This window comes from Atractosteus spatula, chromosome 19 (genome assembly GCF_055471065.1).
Source record: "Atractosteus spatula isolate fAtrSpa1 chromosome 19, fAtrSpa1.hap1, whole genome shotgun sequence".
NCBI lineage: Eukaryota > Metazoa > Chordata > Actinopteri > Semionotiformes > Lepisosteidae > Atractosteus > Atractosteus spatula.
Genome location: NC_142724.1, coordinates 17,836,258 through 17,853,037, shown reverse-complemented (window position 1 = coordinate 17,853,037; position 16,780 = coordinate 17,836,258). Strand labels below are relative to the sequence as shown.

The 16,780-nt window shown below is 38.0% G+C and overlaps 1 protein-coding gene across 1 annotated transcript in view; it reads right to left on the bottom strand.

Moving 5' to 3' along the window:
* Positions 1-16,780, bottom strand: part of LOC148818160 (von Willebrand factor A domain-containing protein 7-like) — a 130,567-nt gene that overhangs the window by 76,911 nt on the left and 36,876 nt on the right. The window contains exons 4-6 of the mRNA XM_088937429.1: positions 6,465-6,596; positions 4,041-4,227; positions 3,678-3,847 (exon numbers count right to left, since the gene is read on the bottom strand). Coding sequence (XP_088793555.1) covers positions 3,678-3,847; positions 4,041-4,227; positions 6,465-6,596 — 489 coding nt within the window. The remainder of the gene's footprint in view (positions 1-3,677; positions 3,848-4,040; positions 4,228-6,464; positions 6,597-16,780) is intronic.

Below are 16,780 nucleotides of genomic sequence, written 5' to 3'. Positions count from 1 at the left end.
TTTCCGAACGTAGTCTTTCAACGAATGCCAAACCATCTCTATCGGATTTAGATCTGGGGATACGGCTGGAGTTTTCACCCAGTTCACTCCTTCTGCTATAAGCCTCGCCCTTGCTGCTGTGTGTTTCGGATCGTTGTCTTGAAAGAGACATTGCCTAGATCCAAACTGCTCCCTGATATATGGGGCAGCATGCTGTGTGACCACGACGTCCTCGAAGAATACACGGTCCATAATTCCTTCAAAAATAAGAAGTGGTCCCGGGCCTCTTCTAGATATACCCCCCCAGACGTGAACCTTCAGTGGATGTTTGGGCTTTGGCTTGTCCACATATCTCCCCTTTTTACAAAATGCCATTGTTGAAAACTGTTCCAGAGCCACTGTTGTTTCGTCGGTAAAAAGTACATCCTGAAATGCCTCCCCCTGTTCAATCCATTGGAGAGCTTGCTTGAGTCTTTCCTCTTTGTTTTTTAGCCTTATCATGGGGCATGTGTTGGTTTTTCTGTATCTCCATCCAAGCCTCCTGCGTACTCTTCTTATCGATGTCGGGCTAATATTCCCACCGAGGTCAGCCCATAGCCGTCTTTGGACTTGCATCGCCGGTAGCTCATCATTTTCATCAGTCAGTTTGTCGATAGCTCGCACAATAGGACTTGAAAAAAAGAGATCAGCAGTTAGTTTTAAAAATAATGTGCGTAGTTGTATTTACATGCAAGAAAGGTATTTTTAGAAATTTATTTACCTTTGAATCGTCCTCGGTTTAGATTCTCTTTGCCTCCTCTCCCCTTTATAATGCCGTCTCACTGTGCTTTCAGAAACGAAGATGTCCATCGAAGCCAACTGCTGTACAATGTCCTGTGTTGACTTCCCGTTTCTTTTCATCTTCATTATTTGGTGTGAGAGAGTCTTCGTGATTTTGGCCATTGTCCGTCTCCTTACCAAAGCGATACAGTGGTGCAGCTTGAATTCTTTACCTATATACTGTATGGTATGGTACAGATAAACCTTACACCATACCGATGAGCTAATGCCAGGGAAAGACACTCCTATTTTATTTAAAACACAATACGCCAGGAAATGTGTCTGATGCATTAGCAAGTTAAAACAATTGGGTCGAAAACCTGGGCGTAACACCATTTCCTTTTTCTGATCACTCGCTTTCTGGATACACATCTCACCTGTCCTGTTCTTTGTTTTCCTGGTTTGCTGATTATGCCTGCTGCGGTCCACTCCTACCCTCACACCTAAAGAATACTATTTTAAATTTCTTGGCGCAGTTCATTAACCCTTGTATGTGCTGTCCGTGCCCAAAATGCAATTTAAAAAAAGTCAAAAACCGCGCTCAAAATGCAATTTAGAGCTTAATAGGAGACACTCCACAGGCATTCACAACAGCAACATATGAAACGTTTATTTTTTAATCGCGTATCTAAGGAAATCTCAGTATTTCAAATAGAGAAAATAGACCTGACTGAGAAGCCGATACATACTCTTAGAGTTTGATTAATAGGGAATATAATACAAAAATATAGTACTAAAAAAGGTACTACCACTTTTAAAGGTGATATGTAAAATAAAGGTTTTTATTATTGTTATAGAGAAACATGATCAGATTTTCCCTGGTTCAGAAAAAAAGATCTAAAGTGCTACACCTAACATTCTTAATTCGATGTATTTAAAACAGTGAACTACTGCAGGTGTAACATAACATTCAGAAATACAAGAGCCGACAGAAGGGAAGAAGGTGACTATTCATTGTTATCAAAAATGACTTAGAATCGATCATGTTGCGATATTTTGAAATATAAAAGTCAGATGATTGTCCATGATATCGCTATTCTATTTTTTCGAAGAAATGTTTGTTAAAAGAAAAGTCCAGCACCAGCTGGATTTGAACACACAACCTGCGAGTTGTTAGCCAGGCACGTAGACCAGTAGGCTACAGGACAACTCACATGAACAGGGAGGCGAAACAGCCCTACACAGCCCTGTCGCAGTACACGAATATAATCATATCGTTATTAAATTCTTTAGATACGCGATTCCATATTATATTAGCAGAAAAGCTTAAAACTACCACTTTTTCACACGCTATTTCACATGCTAGTTAAATACTTCAATGCTTAAAATCGTTAGGGAGAAATGGAATACCGGTGTGTATTTTTCCTTTAAAGTACCGATTCCTGGAATCTGACTGGCTGACACCCTTCTGAAGTGGTTCCATGAAATCTGGTATACGGAAAAGAAAGCATTGATAAAAAAAAGCCTGGATTCTCATGTATCTCATACAAGTATCTTTTAATACAGTCTTTGCTGTGCTCTTGAGGATCCTTGTGGTATTTTGAGCTCTAGTTGAATGATAGGTGTCGCATTTTAAATCATTTTCGTAGTTAGAAATTATGAAACGCCCTGTTAAAAGCAAGGGAGTTTTTATGCCCGTTGAAGTAAAACAAAATGCCTGACAAAGTATGGCTTGGACAGATTCCAAGTGCTTGTACAAATGTTCCTTAAGAAATTATACTTTGAGTATACAGCTTGTCCAAAGTCATCCATTATTAATACTATTAGTAATATCTTCGGTAAAGGCTTTGATGCATAAATATTTCTGATAAAGGTAGGTTGTGTACTTTTGTCCAACTGAGCAATCTTGCTTTCATAAAATATACCAACATTTTAATGACTGAAGATTAACATGCTGTAATACACAGTTCAAAATTAAAGGCTCAAATGCTGTATATGAGAGGTTAAGCTCCCCCTGGCGGTTTTACAAGGTGACGCCAGATAGTTTCCGGCAGAGCGTCAAATGACGCGCGATTAACCACGTGACACTGCGTGACACCGCGTGATACCGCGACACGCCCACCGGGGTATGCCGCGAAATACCTCACCCATTTTGAATGGCTGCATCTGTAATTCTTTCAGTGTGAGGCTAAGTGAAACTACCTCTTTTCTGGCATGGAGGGGAAAACCATTGGCATGCAATCAGCAAAGAAAGACTGGACAGCTGTGACTAATCCAGCTCCATCTCTTTGTGGGACTCTAGAAACTAGAACTCTAGAACAGCTTGGCTAGTATTTAGCTTTTGATCAGTATAAATTCAGTGTACACAGAATAAACCTTGAGAACTATACTTTGAGTGTATCAATATAAAGGCGCATACCCAAATAATTTTTGCAATTGACACCCGAGAAGGTTCCACAGCCTAAACGTTGTTTTCTTTCTTCTCTTTTCAGCATGGAATAAACCTTTACTTGTTCCTTTGCAGCCTACGCATGCTGACACAGCTGCCTACTTGATTTAAATTGATGTTTTGCACATTTATTGATGTATGAAGTCAACTGTATGTTGTAAACTTTGATTTTATCTGCATAAATTGTTTTTTCATTTTGTCAGATTGATTCCTAGTAGCCCTTAAAGTACGCTTCCCCCATTTAATGTTCCACTGACTAATTGTTCCAGTAATTCAAATCAACTCTACAGTGCTGAGCAAGGTCATACAATACCTGATATTTCCTTTGTAACATTCATTTGGACAGTTCTAATACTGAATAATTATTTGATGTGTATTTGTATTCATGATTTCTAGTGGTTGTATCTGATAATTGTTTAAATAATTTGATTAAATACATAATACTTGTGTGCTGCATTTATGTATCAGTATATTATCATACATTACCCACCGGGATCATTAAAGGGCACCAGAATATAAGCAGAGGGTTCACTGGGGGTTCCACGTTTTGTGTCTATAATGGAGAAGAATCTTCTCTTCGCTTCTTCTATGTTATCAGACATACTGCTTGTGGTGTCAATGACAAAACAGAGCACAAAAGGACGATAAATTCCCATCAACCTGAAAGACAGAGGAAGAGGCATGTGTGAGAAACATTAGAAATGAAAAGTGAAAGTAGGGGTTTAGAAAGTGATATACAGAACTGCACTTCGATGGCCTATATGACATAGCATTGTTCAATTAGATGTATTGTCACCCTGAATGATTGGCACCATGACACGTTAAAAATAAGAATGTTCAGAACTGTTCATACCATAGAAACTCATCATCTCCAGCTGCATTGCGGATGTCCTGCAGCAGTTCCATAGTAGCTGTGGTGGCTATTTGTGCAGCGATTTCATGCAGAGTGCCATGATCTGAACTGTAAGTATCCTTATTGATACCTCCACGGGGGATATCATCGCTAGTAAAATCAGACAAACCGCCATGGCTACACTTCCCTAGAGTTGGAGAGATAGAGAGTATAAAAGTAAGAAAGAGAGGGAAAGACAGACAGAGGAACAAACAGGGAGAGAGAATAAACAATATATTTACATATACAGTGGTGCTAGAGAGTTTGTGAACCCTTTAGAATTAACTGAATTTCTGCATAAATTTGACCTAAAATGTGATCAAACCTTCATCTAATTCATAAAAATAGATAGAGAACCCAATAAAACAAATAACACAGAAAAGATTATAATTTGTCATTCAAAATGATCTAACATTAAATGTCTTTGTCGGAAAAAGTATGTGAACCTATGCTTTTAGTAACTGGTGTGACCCCCTTAAGCAGCAAAGACTTCAACCAAACGTTGACGGTAACTGTTGATCAGTCCCGCACATTGGCTTGGAGAAATTTTTGTCCATTCCTCCTTACAAAACTGCTTCAACTCAGTGATGTTGGTGGGCTTTCTTGCCTGAAGTCTGCACTTCAGGTCCTGCCACAGCATTTCTATTAGATTAGGCTCTGGACTTTGACTTGGTCATTTCAAAAGGCTAAATTTCTTCTGCTTCAACTATTATTTGGTAGACTGACTTGTGTGTTTAGGGTCGATGTCTTGCTGCAAGACCCACCTACTGTTGAGCGTGACATTCTCCTGTAGAATTTGCTGGTTCAATCCCGAATTCATAGTTCTGATAATGATGGCAAGCCTTCCTGGTCTCGTGGCAGAAAACAGCCCCAAACCATGATACTGCCACCACCGTGTTTCACGGCTGGGATGAGGTTCTTATGTTGGAAAGCAGTTTTCGCCAAACATAACGTTTCTCATTTAAGCGAAAAAGTTATATTTTCGACTCATCCATCCACAGAACATTCTTCCAGTCGTCTTCTGGCTCATCCAGGTGGTGTTTAGCAAACTTTAAACAGGCAACAATGTTCTTCTTGCAGAGTAGTGGCTTCCTCCTTGCTATCCTCCCATGCACACTATTCTTGTTCAGTGCTTGCCTGATGGTGGATTGATGGTGGCCTCATGAACACTGACATTAGCCAGTACAAGAGAGGCCTGCAGATCCTTAGACATTACCCTGGGGTTCTATGTGATGTCCGGGAATATTATATGCCTTGCTCTTGGAGTGATTTTTGTTGGACGACCACTCCTGGGGAGACCAACAATGGTGTTAAATTTTCTCCATTTGTACACTATCTGCCTGACAGTGGATTGGTGAAGCCCAAAGTCTTTAGAAATCTTTCTGTAACCTTTTCTTGTAACCTGATGAGCATCGACAACTCTTTTTCTGAGGTCCTCAGAAATCTCCTTTGATCAAGGCATGGCATGACTCATGTTTCTCTTCTAAATAGGGCAGGGCCACCAAAACTCACTCATCCCATTGATTGACACTCCGGACTCTAATTATCCCCTTAACTGCACTGACAATCCTAGAGGTTCACATACTTTTTTCGACAAAGATATTCAATGTCTTTTCATTCTTATCAATAAATGAATGATAAAGTATATCCTTTTGTGTGTTATTTGTTTTATTGGGTTCTCTATTTTTATGACTTAGATGAAGATCTGATCACATTTTAGGTCAAAATTACGCAGAAATTCAGAAAATTCTAAAGGGTTCAAAAATTTTCTAGCACCACTGTATAAGTATAGTTAAAGTTTGTGGTAAGAGAGTAGATAATATTTTTGCAATGTTTCACTGGACATGGTAACATTCCTAGCAATCTGTCACATGCTGTTTGTGTTCAGTCTCAGTGTAGACATACCAATCATTAACTTTATAAACACAACCCGGTTTTCTCCCACAGCCCAAAGACATACTGTATTAGTAAGTTAAATGGCTTCTGGAAATCATTGCCCCATGTGTGTGTCTGTGCTTGTCTGTGTGTGTCCCGTGATGGACAGGTGTCCCCCTCCAGGGTGTATCCTGACTTGTGCTCATTGATTGCCAGAAAAGGCTCTGGCTCCCCTGCAACTCTAAATTGGATGTAGTGTTTTGACAAAGAGTAGATGGATGTTTATGGACAAGAAATAAGAAAAAATAGTGGTTGACATGGTAATTTGTTTGGACTGAATGCCAATAAATATCTGTCCTTATCAAGATGAAGGAAATACTTGAGGAATATTAAGACTGAAAGCTTAACAGAAACAAAAGCACTAGAATCAACAAATAATATTAAATATATAGTTGTAGTTTAATTATTTTTATTTAGTTTATTATAACAGGTGTAACTGGTTTACAATACCTTTTGGCTTTGATGCCCAAGGATTGAGATCATAATACCCTGACGTGAGCTTCTTTCTTTGTAATATACTCTCGAGGATGTTGGTTGGACATGTCCCCTTAGCACAGTCACTGCATGTTGGCTCACCTTTAGCTGAAGGAAAAGATGACAAGTTTTGTAAGTAGTGCTAATGGGTGGAACAGCCAGATGACAGTCACAGAAACTCAGAAAAAATGACACAGTCCTGACATGTGAATCTATTAGACATTAGGTAGAGAAAGAATATTAATGCACAAATATATGTTACGGTTGACATCCCTCCCCTAGGGAGCACTCCATTTTACTCCTGTCAATAGTTCCCTGTGATCATTCATATGTGTTCCAGGTGTGCCTTGTTGTGTCTCCCCCTATTTATTCTTACCTCCTCCAGGGCTCAGGGCTCAACATTTGGGCACAGATGTAACCAGGCCCGCCTAGCACCAGGATACCCTACAGATGCAATCATTCAAAGTGCACGAGCAAATCATTACATCATAGCACATCATAACGCGTCATACCGCGGTACGTGATTGGCTGGCCAAAATGACCGACAGGGGCACTCGTGGTGCGTTGGTCGGTCGTGGAAAGATTTAATCATAAAACGTCTTTACTGTGCATGTTTTAAATTGCTTAATATTGAATATTTATATGGAATTTTACCACTAAAGGGAATTTTTAGTAGCTGAGCATATAAAGAATAGGAGTATAATGCATCTGAAGGTCATAAACGATGTTAATTTAGGAACATAAACATATTATGTAAACTGTATATTGCTGGTCTTGGTATTTTAAAGGAAAAATACAGTATTTTAAAGAAAAATATACACAGAAAAAAGAAAAATACACATTCCATTTCTCCCTAAACATTTTAAGCATCAAAGTCTTACATGTGGTTATTTTGGAAACTTTTTACGTGCTCCTTGCTCCTTCTGACTATGTTACTGTACCGTTTATACAGTACACAGTACTTTGTGAGAAAAGTGATAGTTTTAAGCTTTTCTGCGAATACGCTCGATACCAGAGTAGTAGAAATTGATTAATAGGGAATATGATATGGAATCGCATATCTAAAGAAATTAATAACAGTATAATTATATTCATGTACTGCTGCTTATGTGACTGTGTTAGTGGTGTGATGGTTTAAGTACCTGACTTATAAGCAAGAGGTTGGCTATTCAAATCCAGCTATTGCCACAAGTTTTCTTTTAACAAACATTTCTTTGAAAAACTAAAATAGCAATATTATGGACAATTAATTGACTTTTTTATATTTCTAAATATCACATGTTCGAATCTAAGTCATTTTTTAATAACAACGAATAGTCACCATCTTTCCCTCTGAATCGCTCCAGTAGCAGGAACCTCTATCATGTGGATCCCTTTAGATCTCCCTTCAGATTTAAAAGGTTATTAATAATATCTTCAGAGTTGCATCTTCCCAGTTTAGCTGATCTTTTGCTGCATACGCATGCTTACACAGCTCCCTAGGTAAATGATCATACTTGACTGAGAAAGCTTTAGAGAACTTTACATTTTTATCATCAACAAATTGTAAATACGACGTTTACATTGGCATTATTAATTTTTCACTTGAGTGTATGGAGGGGTGTCAGCTGTCAATGAGAGCATGTCAAATTTTAAAAAAGAAATAAAAAATTTGATATAATGATATAAACATTTACTGCAATACAATACTGTAACATTTCGGCTGTGAATCCTTCTTCACATGTGAGGGTCTTCAGCTCAAAATGAAACGCTTGGAGTTTGTAATGTAGGGCGCTCTGGACGGGTTAAACTTTAATGCAGGAAAAATGTATTTCCCAGAAGCTACGGTATACTGATTCTTATAGAAGCCCATTTCCGCCAGGGAGTAAAAAAAAAAACACACACTTTCATTGACAAAAAGTAGCGCCACACTCTCTTGTTTAAACCACGTCTCTTCCCGTTAAAAGGAGGAGACACTTTACACTTTAACTCTTCGGTTCACAGAGAAATTTCACCAGAGCCTCTTCTCTTCTTGTGTCTAATTTGTAGTTTAGCAGGATTCAAGCAGGATTTCAGATGAAAGATATGTGTACATACAGTACGAACATGTGATATTTAGAAATATAAAAAATGTCAATATAATGCCAATACTATTTTCTATTTTAGTTTTTCAAAGAAATTTTTATTTGTTAAAAGAAAACTGATGGCAACAGCTGGGTTTAAACACTCAACCTCAGGGTTATAAGTCAGTCACTTAAGCTGTCATGCTACCAAGGCAGTCATGTGACAAATTTCTTTAGATACGTGAGTCCATATTATATTCCCTATTAATCAAGTTCTAAAAGTATGCTTCTGTTTACTCTGATATCGAGCGTATTCGCAGAAAAGCTTAAAACTATCACTTTTCTCACAAAGTACTGTATACTGTATACACGTACAGTAACATGGTCAGAAGGAGCAAGGAGCATGTAAAAACGTTTCCGAAATAAACACATGTAAGACTTTGATGCTTAAAATGTTTAGAGAGAAATTAAATACTGGTGTGTATTTTTTCTTTAAAATACCAAGACCAACCATATACAGTACAGTTTACATACAATAATATGTTTATGTTCCTAAATTAATATATCTTTTATGAGCATGTGAAAGGCATAGTGAATCGGAGATTCTCAAGAATTACTTTGTATGATTGGAAACAAATGCGTGATTGGATCAACGAAATGCTGTAGTGCTACTTTTTGTCAATGAAAAAATAAAGTATTTCCGTTTACAAAGACGGTTACAAAGAATGTGGACCAGGGTAATACTTTGAGTTTACAGCTTGTCCAAGGTCATTCGTTATTAATACTATTAGTAATATCGTCGGTAAAGACTTTGATGGCGACAGCTCAAGCGCTGTACATGAAAGGTTGAGCTCCACCTGGCGGTAATTCCGGATACTATTATCTTACTTGCGGTATTTTGCAGTATTATACGGTAACCCGTGTTATACCGAGAAACGCCCACCACGTTTTACCGCGGTATAACCCACTTGTTTTGTATGGCTGCATCTGTACGCCCATCTCCTGAGGGCATAGGCCTCATCCCCAACATCTCCGTGTTCTGAGCCCAGGGTCTGGAGGACTTCACCCCATTATCCCAGGATCTCCATGTTGGTTGTCTGTTCGTGTTTTCCCCATTCCCAGGAATTTTAACCATGTCATGTCTCAGGATGAATCTTTTGCTAATGGACTCTAAGACTGTGCTCTGACCCTCCTTCGGACCAGCTCGGATTTGGACGCCACTCTTTGTCTTACGGACTGTCACTGTTATTTTGTGCACTATTAAACCCCTGTGTGTTTCCCCGTACCACGCCTCCTGTTTCCTCCAGCTCTTACCGCATCGCATAGGGTCTACTACAAAACCTGACATGGACTGCAGATTCTGTCCATAACAATAAGCTCTAAAATGTATGTACAGTAAAACAAAAGTGTATAATATACATCTTACAGTCTACTAAATAATCTTTTTTTATGTCTTCAAGCTTTGATTCAAAGACCTACTGTATAATACAGTGCCATAAAAAAATATTTGCCCCCTTCCTGATTTCCTCTATTATTGCAAATTGTTTACACTAAACGTTTTCAGGTGTTCACCAAAAATCTAATATTAGATAAAGGGAATCTGAGTGAACAAATAACACTTGTTTTTGCTTATTTCACTTATTTAATTAACAAAGTTATCCAACACCTACTGGCACTGTGCAAAAAATTAATTTCCCCCTAGTTAAATCAACCCAATCGGAATAATTAGTCAGCTGATTGAACACAGCCAGACTTGATTACAGCCAGCCCTGCTCAATATAAAACGCACTTACTGTGTTTGGACCCTTACCATCAGAGTCAAGTTGAAAGCACAAAGATTCAACAACCACATTATGCCATGATCAAAGGAAATTCCTGAAGAGATCAGAAAAAAAGCTTTTGATATCTACCAGTCTGGAAAGGGTAACAAAGCCATTTCTAAGGCTCTGGAACTCCGCTGAACCACAGTGAGAGCCATAAACTCCAAATGGAGAACACTTGGAACAGTAGTGAATTCCTCCCAAGTAGCACCATAAAATCATCCAGGAAGTCACAAAGGATCCTAAAAAACATCCAAAGAACTCTCTTGCCTCAGCTAAGATCAGTGTTCATGACTCAAGAAGAACACAAATGCTCATTCTCATTTGCCAAGAAGCACCTGGATGATCCCCAAGCCTTTTGACTCATCTTGTTCTATGGACAGATGAGTCAAAAGTGAAACCTTTTGGACGACATGTGTCACATTATGTCTGGCGTAAGGCTAAAACAGCATTCCACATTAAGAACATCATACCAACAGTCAAATATGGTGGTGGTAGTGTGATGGTGTGGGGATGCTTTGCTGCCTCAGGACCTGGACGACTTGCCGTAATTGAAGGAACCCTGAATTCTGCTCTGTATCAGAAAATTCTTATGGCGAATGTCCAGTCATTCGTCCGTGAGCTGAAGCTGAAGCGTAGTTGGGTCATGCAGTAAGACAATGATCCAAAAAACAAAAACAACTCCTCATCAGAATGGCTGAAAAGAAACAAAAAAGTTTTGGAGTGGCCTAGTCAAAGTCCCAACCTAAACCCAATAGAGATGCTGTGGCGGGAACTGGACGAGCAGTTCATGCTTGAAAACCTACCAATGTTTCTGAATTAAAACAGTTCTGCGATGAAGAGTGGGCTAAAATTCCTCCACAGTGATGTGAAAGACTGATATTGAATTACAGATGCAGCCATTCAAAGTGCGCGTTACAGACACGTACCGCAGGTGGCGTCGCTCAGTGTGACGCAAGATGACGCGTGGCACCGCAGTACGTGATTGGTTGACCGACAGGGGCACTCGTGGTCCGTTGGTCTGTCGTAGAAAGACTTACAGTAAACGTCTTTGCTGTGCCCGTTGTAGATATTGAATTTTACCACTGAAGGGAAATCTTAGTAGCTGAGCATAAAAAGAATAGGAGCATACTGTAACGCGTGTGAAGGCCATAAACGATATTAATTTTGGAACATAAACATACAGTATATAGCTGGTCTTGGTACTTTAAAGAAAAAAAATACACACCAGTATTCCATTTCTCCCTAAACATTTTAAGCTTCGAAGTCTTTAACTAACGTGATACCGGAGTCAACAAGCATACTTTTAGAATTTGATTAAAAGGGAATATAATATGGAATCGCGTATCTAAAGAATTTAATAACGGTATTCGTGTGCTGCGACAGGGCTGTGTAGGGCTGTTTCGGCTGCCTGTTCATGCGAGCTGTCTTGTAGCCGACTGGTCTAGGTGCATGACTCCCAACGGGCAGGTTGTGTGTTCAAATCCAGCTGGTGCTGGACTTTTCTTTTAACAAACATTTCTTCGAAAAAATAGAATAGCGATATTATGGACAATCAATTGACTTTTATATTTCAAAATATCGCAACATGATCGATATTTGCGATATTTTGAACATATCTTCCCTTCTGACAGCGGTTCCTGCTTCTATTGTGTGTGTGTGTGTGCAACAGAGTAAATTTTTTATAGAGAAATGGAGGCTGGACAGTATGTGTTACAATATAAACATTTATATTGATTTAAATCGTGTTCTGATTTAAATCGCAAACGCGTGTTTAATTATGTGTTTTTTAATCATAATCAGGCTAATGCATTTCTACATTTTCTGTATGAACCAGCTTAGAGGTTCATACAGAAAGACAGCTTGTGTTTAAATTGAGTGTAAGGTAATTTATGCTTCTAAAGTCATGGTCAGCATTTATTATTGTACTGTGCTGTAAACTTTTTCTGTGCCTAGTCACATTATTTTATAGCGTTTTTATGGTGTTATTAAATCCGGTGGCGCTGTGTGTTAGTTTCCTGACTCCCATTATTTAAACTGCGACACTGATCATTCATCTCTAAATAAACTTTATTTTATATAGCGTTTTAAGCGAATAGGTAATTAGATTGCTCATAAACCTAATCGCTTTTTCTACATAAACACAGCGTGATTGCTCTCTGAAAATGCTTTTCCTTTATTTTTAAAGTAGGCTCAGATTTCAACTATAGATTGTATTATTATAAACTTTCTTGGAAAAATGTATTTTATGTAAACCATGTTTGCTATTAATTCATTTAGGGCTAAAATACGTTCATTGTCTTCCAATCGAGTCGAGTTGACATTGGAAGCCTGCCACACGGACTGTTAAACCAACGCATTAGCACGTCAAAGCCCATTGAGGGTATTGAGCCAGTATTGGCTTTAGTATTCCCCCCCGCTCCCCTCAATTCAATTCAAGGTGTTTTATTTGCATGACAGATGGGTACAAGCAGTGTTGGGTATGTATATTGTAACGCTTACGGCAGACAGGCACTATTTAAGAGCCGGCGCACCAGAGCAGCGCACCGAGGGAGCGTCTGCATTTATAACTTAGTTTTTAAAATTAGTCAAGCAATATGAAGCATCTCCTTTTACTTTTAAGTCCCTTAAATACATTGAGCACAGCTTTCTCACCACTTAAGATTGCTTTTGATACCATCCTTACACAAAGCGGAAGGGAGATCTTAGTGCCTGAGCATAAAAAGAATAGGAGCATACTGCAACGCGTGTGAAGTCCATAAACGATATTAATTTTGGAACTTAAACATACAGTATATGGCTGGTCTCGGTACTTTAAAGAAAACATACACACCAGTATTCCATTTCTCCCTAAACATTTTAAGCATCGAAGTCTTTAAATAACGTGATACCAGAGTCAACAAGCATACTTTTAGAATTTGATTAAAAGGGAATATAATATGGAATCGCGTATCTCAAGAAATTAATAATGATATAATTATATTCATGTTGCAAAAGAACTGCAACGGACATAAAAACTCCCTTGCTTTTAACAGAGCGTTCCATAATTTCTAACTACGAAAATGCCAGGTGAAAGGATTTGTAAACATATTTTGTTAAAGCGAGTCAGTTTTTTCTGCAACACATAAACATTTTTCCAAGAAAGTTTAGCCTTTGTCACTAATGAAACCACTAAATAAAGACATAAATATAGAAATCTTAAGATTTGTTTTATTTAATGTTGGTAGCAGGATGAACTGTCAGTGTATATTTTGTCGCAGAGTTGCTGCAAGATGTTAACAGTGAAAAAGGTATTTAGAAATGAGTTATTTCAAGATGAAAATTTTCAGAATAATTGCAAATCTAGCAGGATAGAGAAAGCACAGAAAACTGGCAGTTAGATTGATCAGATTAGTATGAAAAGTCATTTAGCAAAGGGAATGAGAAGAGTGACAAACTAGTATACTTTAGATCTTTTTAAATCTGATCATGTTTCCCTATAACAATAATAAAAAACTTTATTTGATATATCACCATTAAAGGTGGCATCTCAAAGCAATACAGTAGATGTAAAAACAGATAAAAGGACCACAGATTACAAAGTAAATGCATATAAGAAAGACAAGCAGTTAGAGGTGCTACCAAAATTAGAAAATGAAGCAGATACAGACACTAAGTCTTCTGAAAAGAAAGGTTCTGAGGTTAGATTTAAACTGGCCCTGGTGTGTGTGTGTTTGTGTCTGTCTGTCCTGTGATGGACTGGCGCTATGTCCAGGGTGTATTCTGCCTTGTGTCCGTCGCTTACTGGGATAGGCTCCAAATCCTCTGTACTGGATAAAGAGATTAGAAATGGATGGAAGTAAAGGCACTGTGTGGATGGAACTATACACAGTGTTAGAAACCCACTATGAAATGGCAGCATCTCACTGAGAATAAAACATTTTATAGTGCTGGCTTAAGGAAACAGCCTTTCCACCTCTCTTGCACATCAGTATCCATACCTAGTTATTTAAACAAATTGCCTCTAATTATAAACATCTTAATATGCTGGCTCTGTGGATCCGCATCAGCTATGTTTGCCCATTCCTTCAATTCATGTGCATCCAACACACAGTTCAACGCTAGCAACTACACAAAATCTAAAATATGAGCTCTACTTGCCACTTACAATACCAACAGTACCAGCTAACTTTAGTAGTGACATTTTCATGGATCTTTTTAACAATAAAATTTACAACATCAGACTTCAGACACAATTAAACAGGCCTCAAAAAAGTCTGGTACAAACATTTTCAGCATGGAATAAACCTTTACTTTAATGGTATAAACCTTAAATGGATTCATATTCTCAATAAGATTTGGTGCTCAGTAACATGACTTAGAAAATGACAGAAGACATACGTATCATGCTTATCCTTCTATTTTTCATAATCGTAAACTCCTTAAGGCAGTTATATTTTCTCTGTTCTGACCTGGAGTTACAGAGAAATTTAAATTCTAATAAGAGATTTGTAATGAGGAAAGTCATACCAATCACTCATACCAGGATTTGCAATTACAATACAAATACTTTCTTTCTGTATGTGTTTATTTTGCAGTTTGAGTCTATGGCATTCCTTTGGGGGTCTATACTCCAAGGCATGACTTTTTTATGGGAACATGACATTTTTTTAAAGTCTTTTAATGCAAGCTTCATATAAACCCTTAGCAGTGGTTACTGTCTGGAGCAGGTACTTGAATGGCACAGATTCATTGAAATGATTCAATTTCTTTTGAAAATATTTGGGATAATACATATTCCAGAAATCACAGCCGTTGAATTATCCAGAAATTAATTTCTCTCAGGGTGTATTTAACCCCTCATGGATGGCATTGTATGAAATGAGTTTGTAGTTCCCCATTTGCCTCTATTATGAGATGCTGTGGACACTATTTTATACATTTTAGGAGTGTCCATAGGAAGGTATGTTCTAGAAAGAATGAACTTCTGTTTTGCCATTATTTTTAATAGGGGCGTTACATGTTTACACTTGGTGCTCCTACTAGAGGAGAGGATATGATTAATCTAGGCTTATCACAGAAACTGAAACACATCTGGTTGGTGAGTCTACTGTGGGTAAAATGTTACTGGTACCGCATGTTGTAAAGCTCGGTATTTTCTCTCTTGGCCTGACTTTTTTTAATGTCTGAGTGTTAGAATCCATGTTGTTGCTGGTAAGGGAACTGTAGGTGCTGTGATTGACACAGTCAAAGCCTTGTACAGAGATACCATTGTAGCTGTTTGACAGTATTTTAGATGCCCTTAGTTAAAAGCATGGGAGGAAATACTGCCAAGGGGAGGGGGGGGAGCAAGGATTTTTTCTTTGAGTTTGTGAGGTTATTTTTTGTTATATTGTGTTTCAGAAAGCAAGAAAATAAGATTTACTGTATGATAAAAAGAGAAAGAGCTGGAGTAGATCCTCAGATCAGTTTGCTACCAGCAATCAAACAAAAAAAATGGAAAGAATTTTCTCCTCCTGATTGGAACCTTTCTTACTGTCTTATTATAATTTATCAGGCTACCTTTTAATTTCCACTGAGAGAAGGAAGTCACTTGTCATGCAGCTATTTTATTCTTCATTGCACAATATGCTCTAAGTTAGCAAATGAAACATGAACACTTATTGAAATAAATCAAGAATACGATTAACATGAATGTATAAACATCCAAACTATACTTTATCACATTTAATTATTGGGTTAGCTTTTTATTGAGCCAAAATGTTATAAATGTGTGAACGTCTGTAAAATGGAAATATTTATATTTTTCTCTTTTCTGTTACCTGCCTGACAGCATTTTGTATCCCATTCTGTATATTACTGGAAAATATTAGACCCAACCTAAAGAATTCATGGGGGTAGTGGGACACAGTACTGCAAAGAGTCTCCTAAAGGGACAGAGCTATTAGTACTTATGTGTTTGAGTCTGGAGAATATAGTAAACTCTAAACATTAAGGGAATGCATGGAATCGGAAAATATAAATTGCATAGTACACAAGACTTAACTGGTTTTATTCTAGGAAAGCAGACAAGACTGAGTCATGGGACTCAGAGGATCCAAGGCTAGACTGAGTATAATAGGCTTTGGGCTTCTATTGTGACATCTACTGTAAATTACAGAAATGTTAAAAGTAAACAAAATAAAGTAACTAAAATGTGGTCTGAAATCACCCCTTTAGACACCCCTTTTACTTCACTGGTGTCAGATATGAAAGGCAATAGTCTCCCGTTCTGTCTGCTGTGTGTTGCAGCAGAGGGACTCCCTGCAGCTGAAAGGGGCAGAGTAACTTGCATGCCCTCTAGTACAGTTTACACATGCACGACTTTAAAAGCTAGCAAGACAGGTTTCGATTCACATTAGCTGGCGAGCCTTGTTAAAAAAATGAATGATAATGTAACATGCCACTGTTC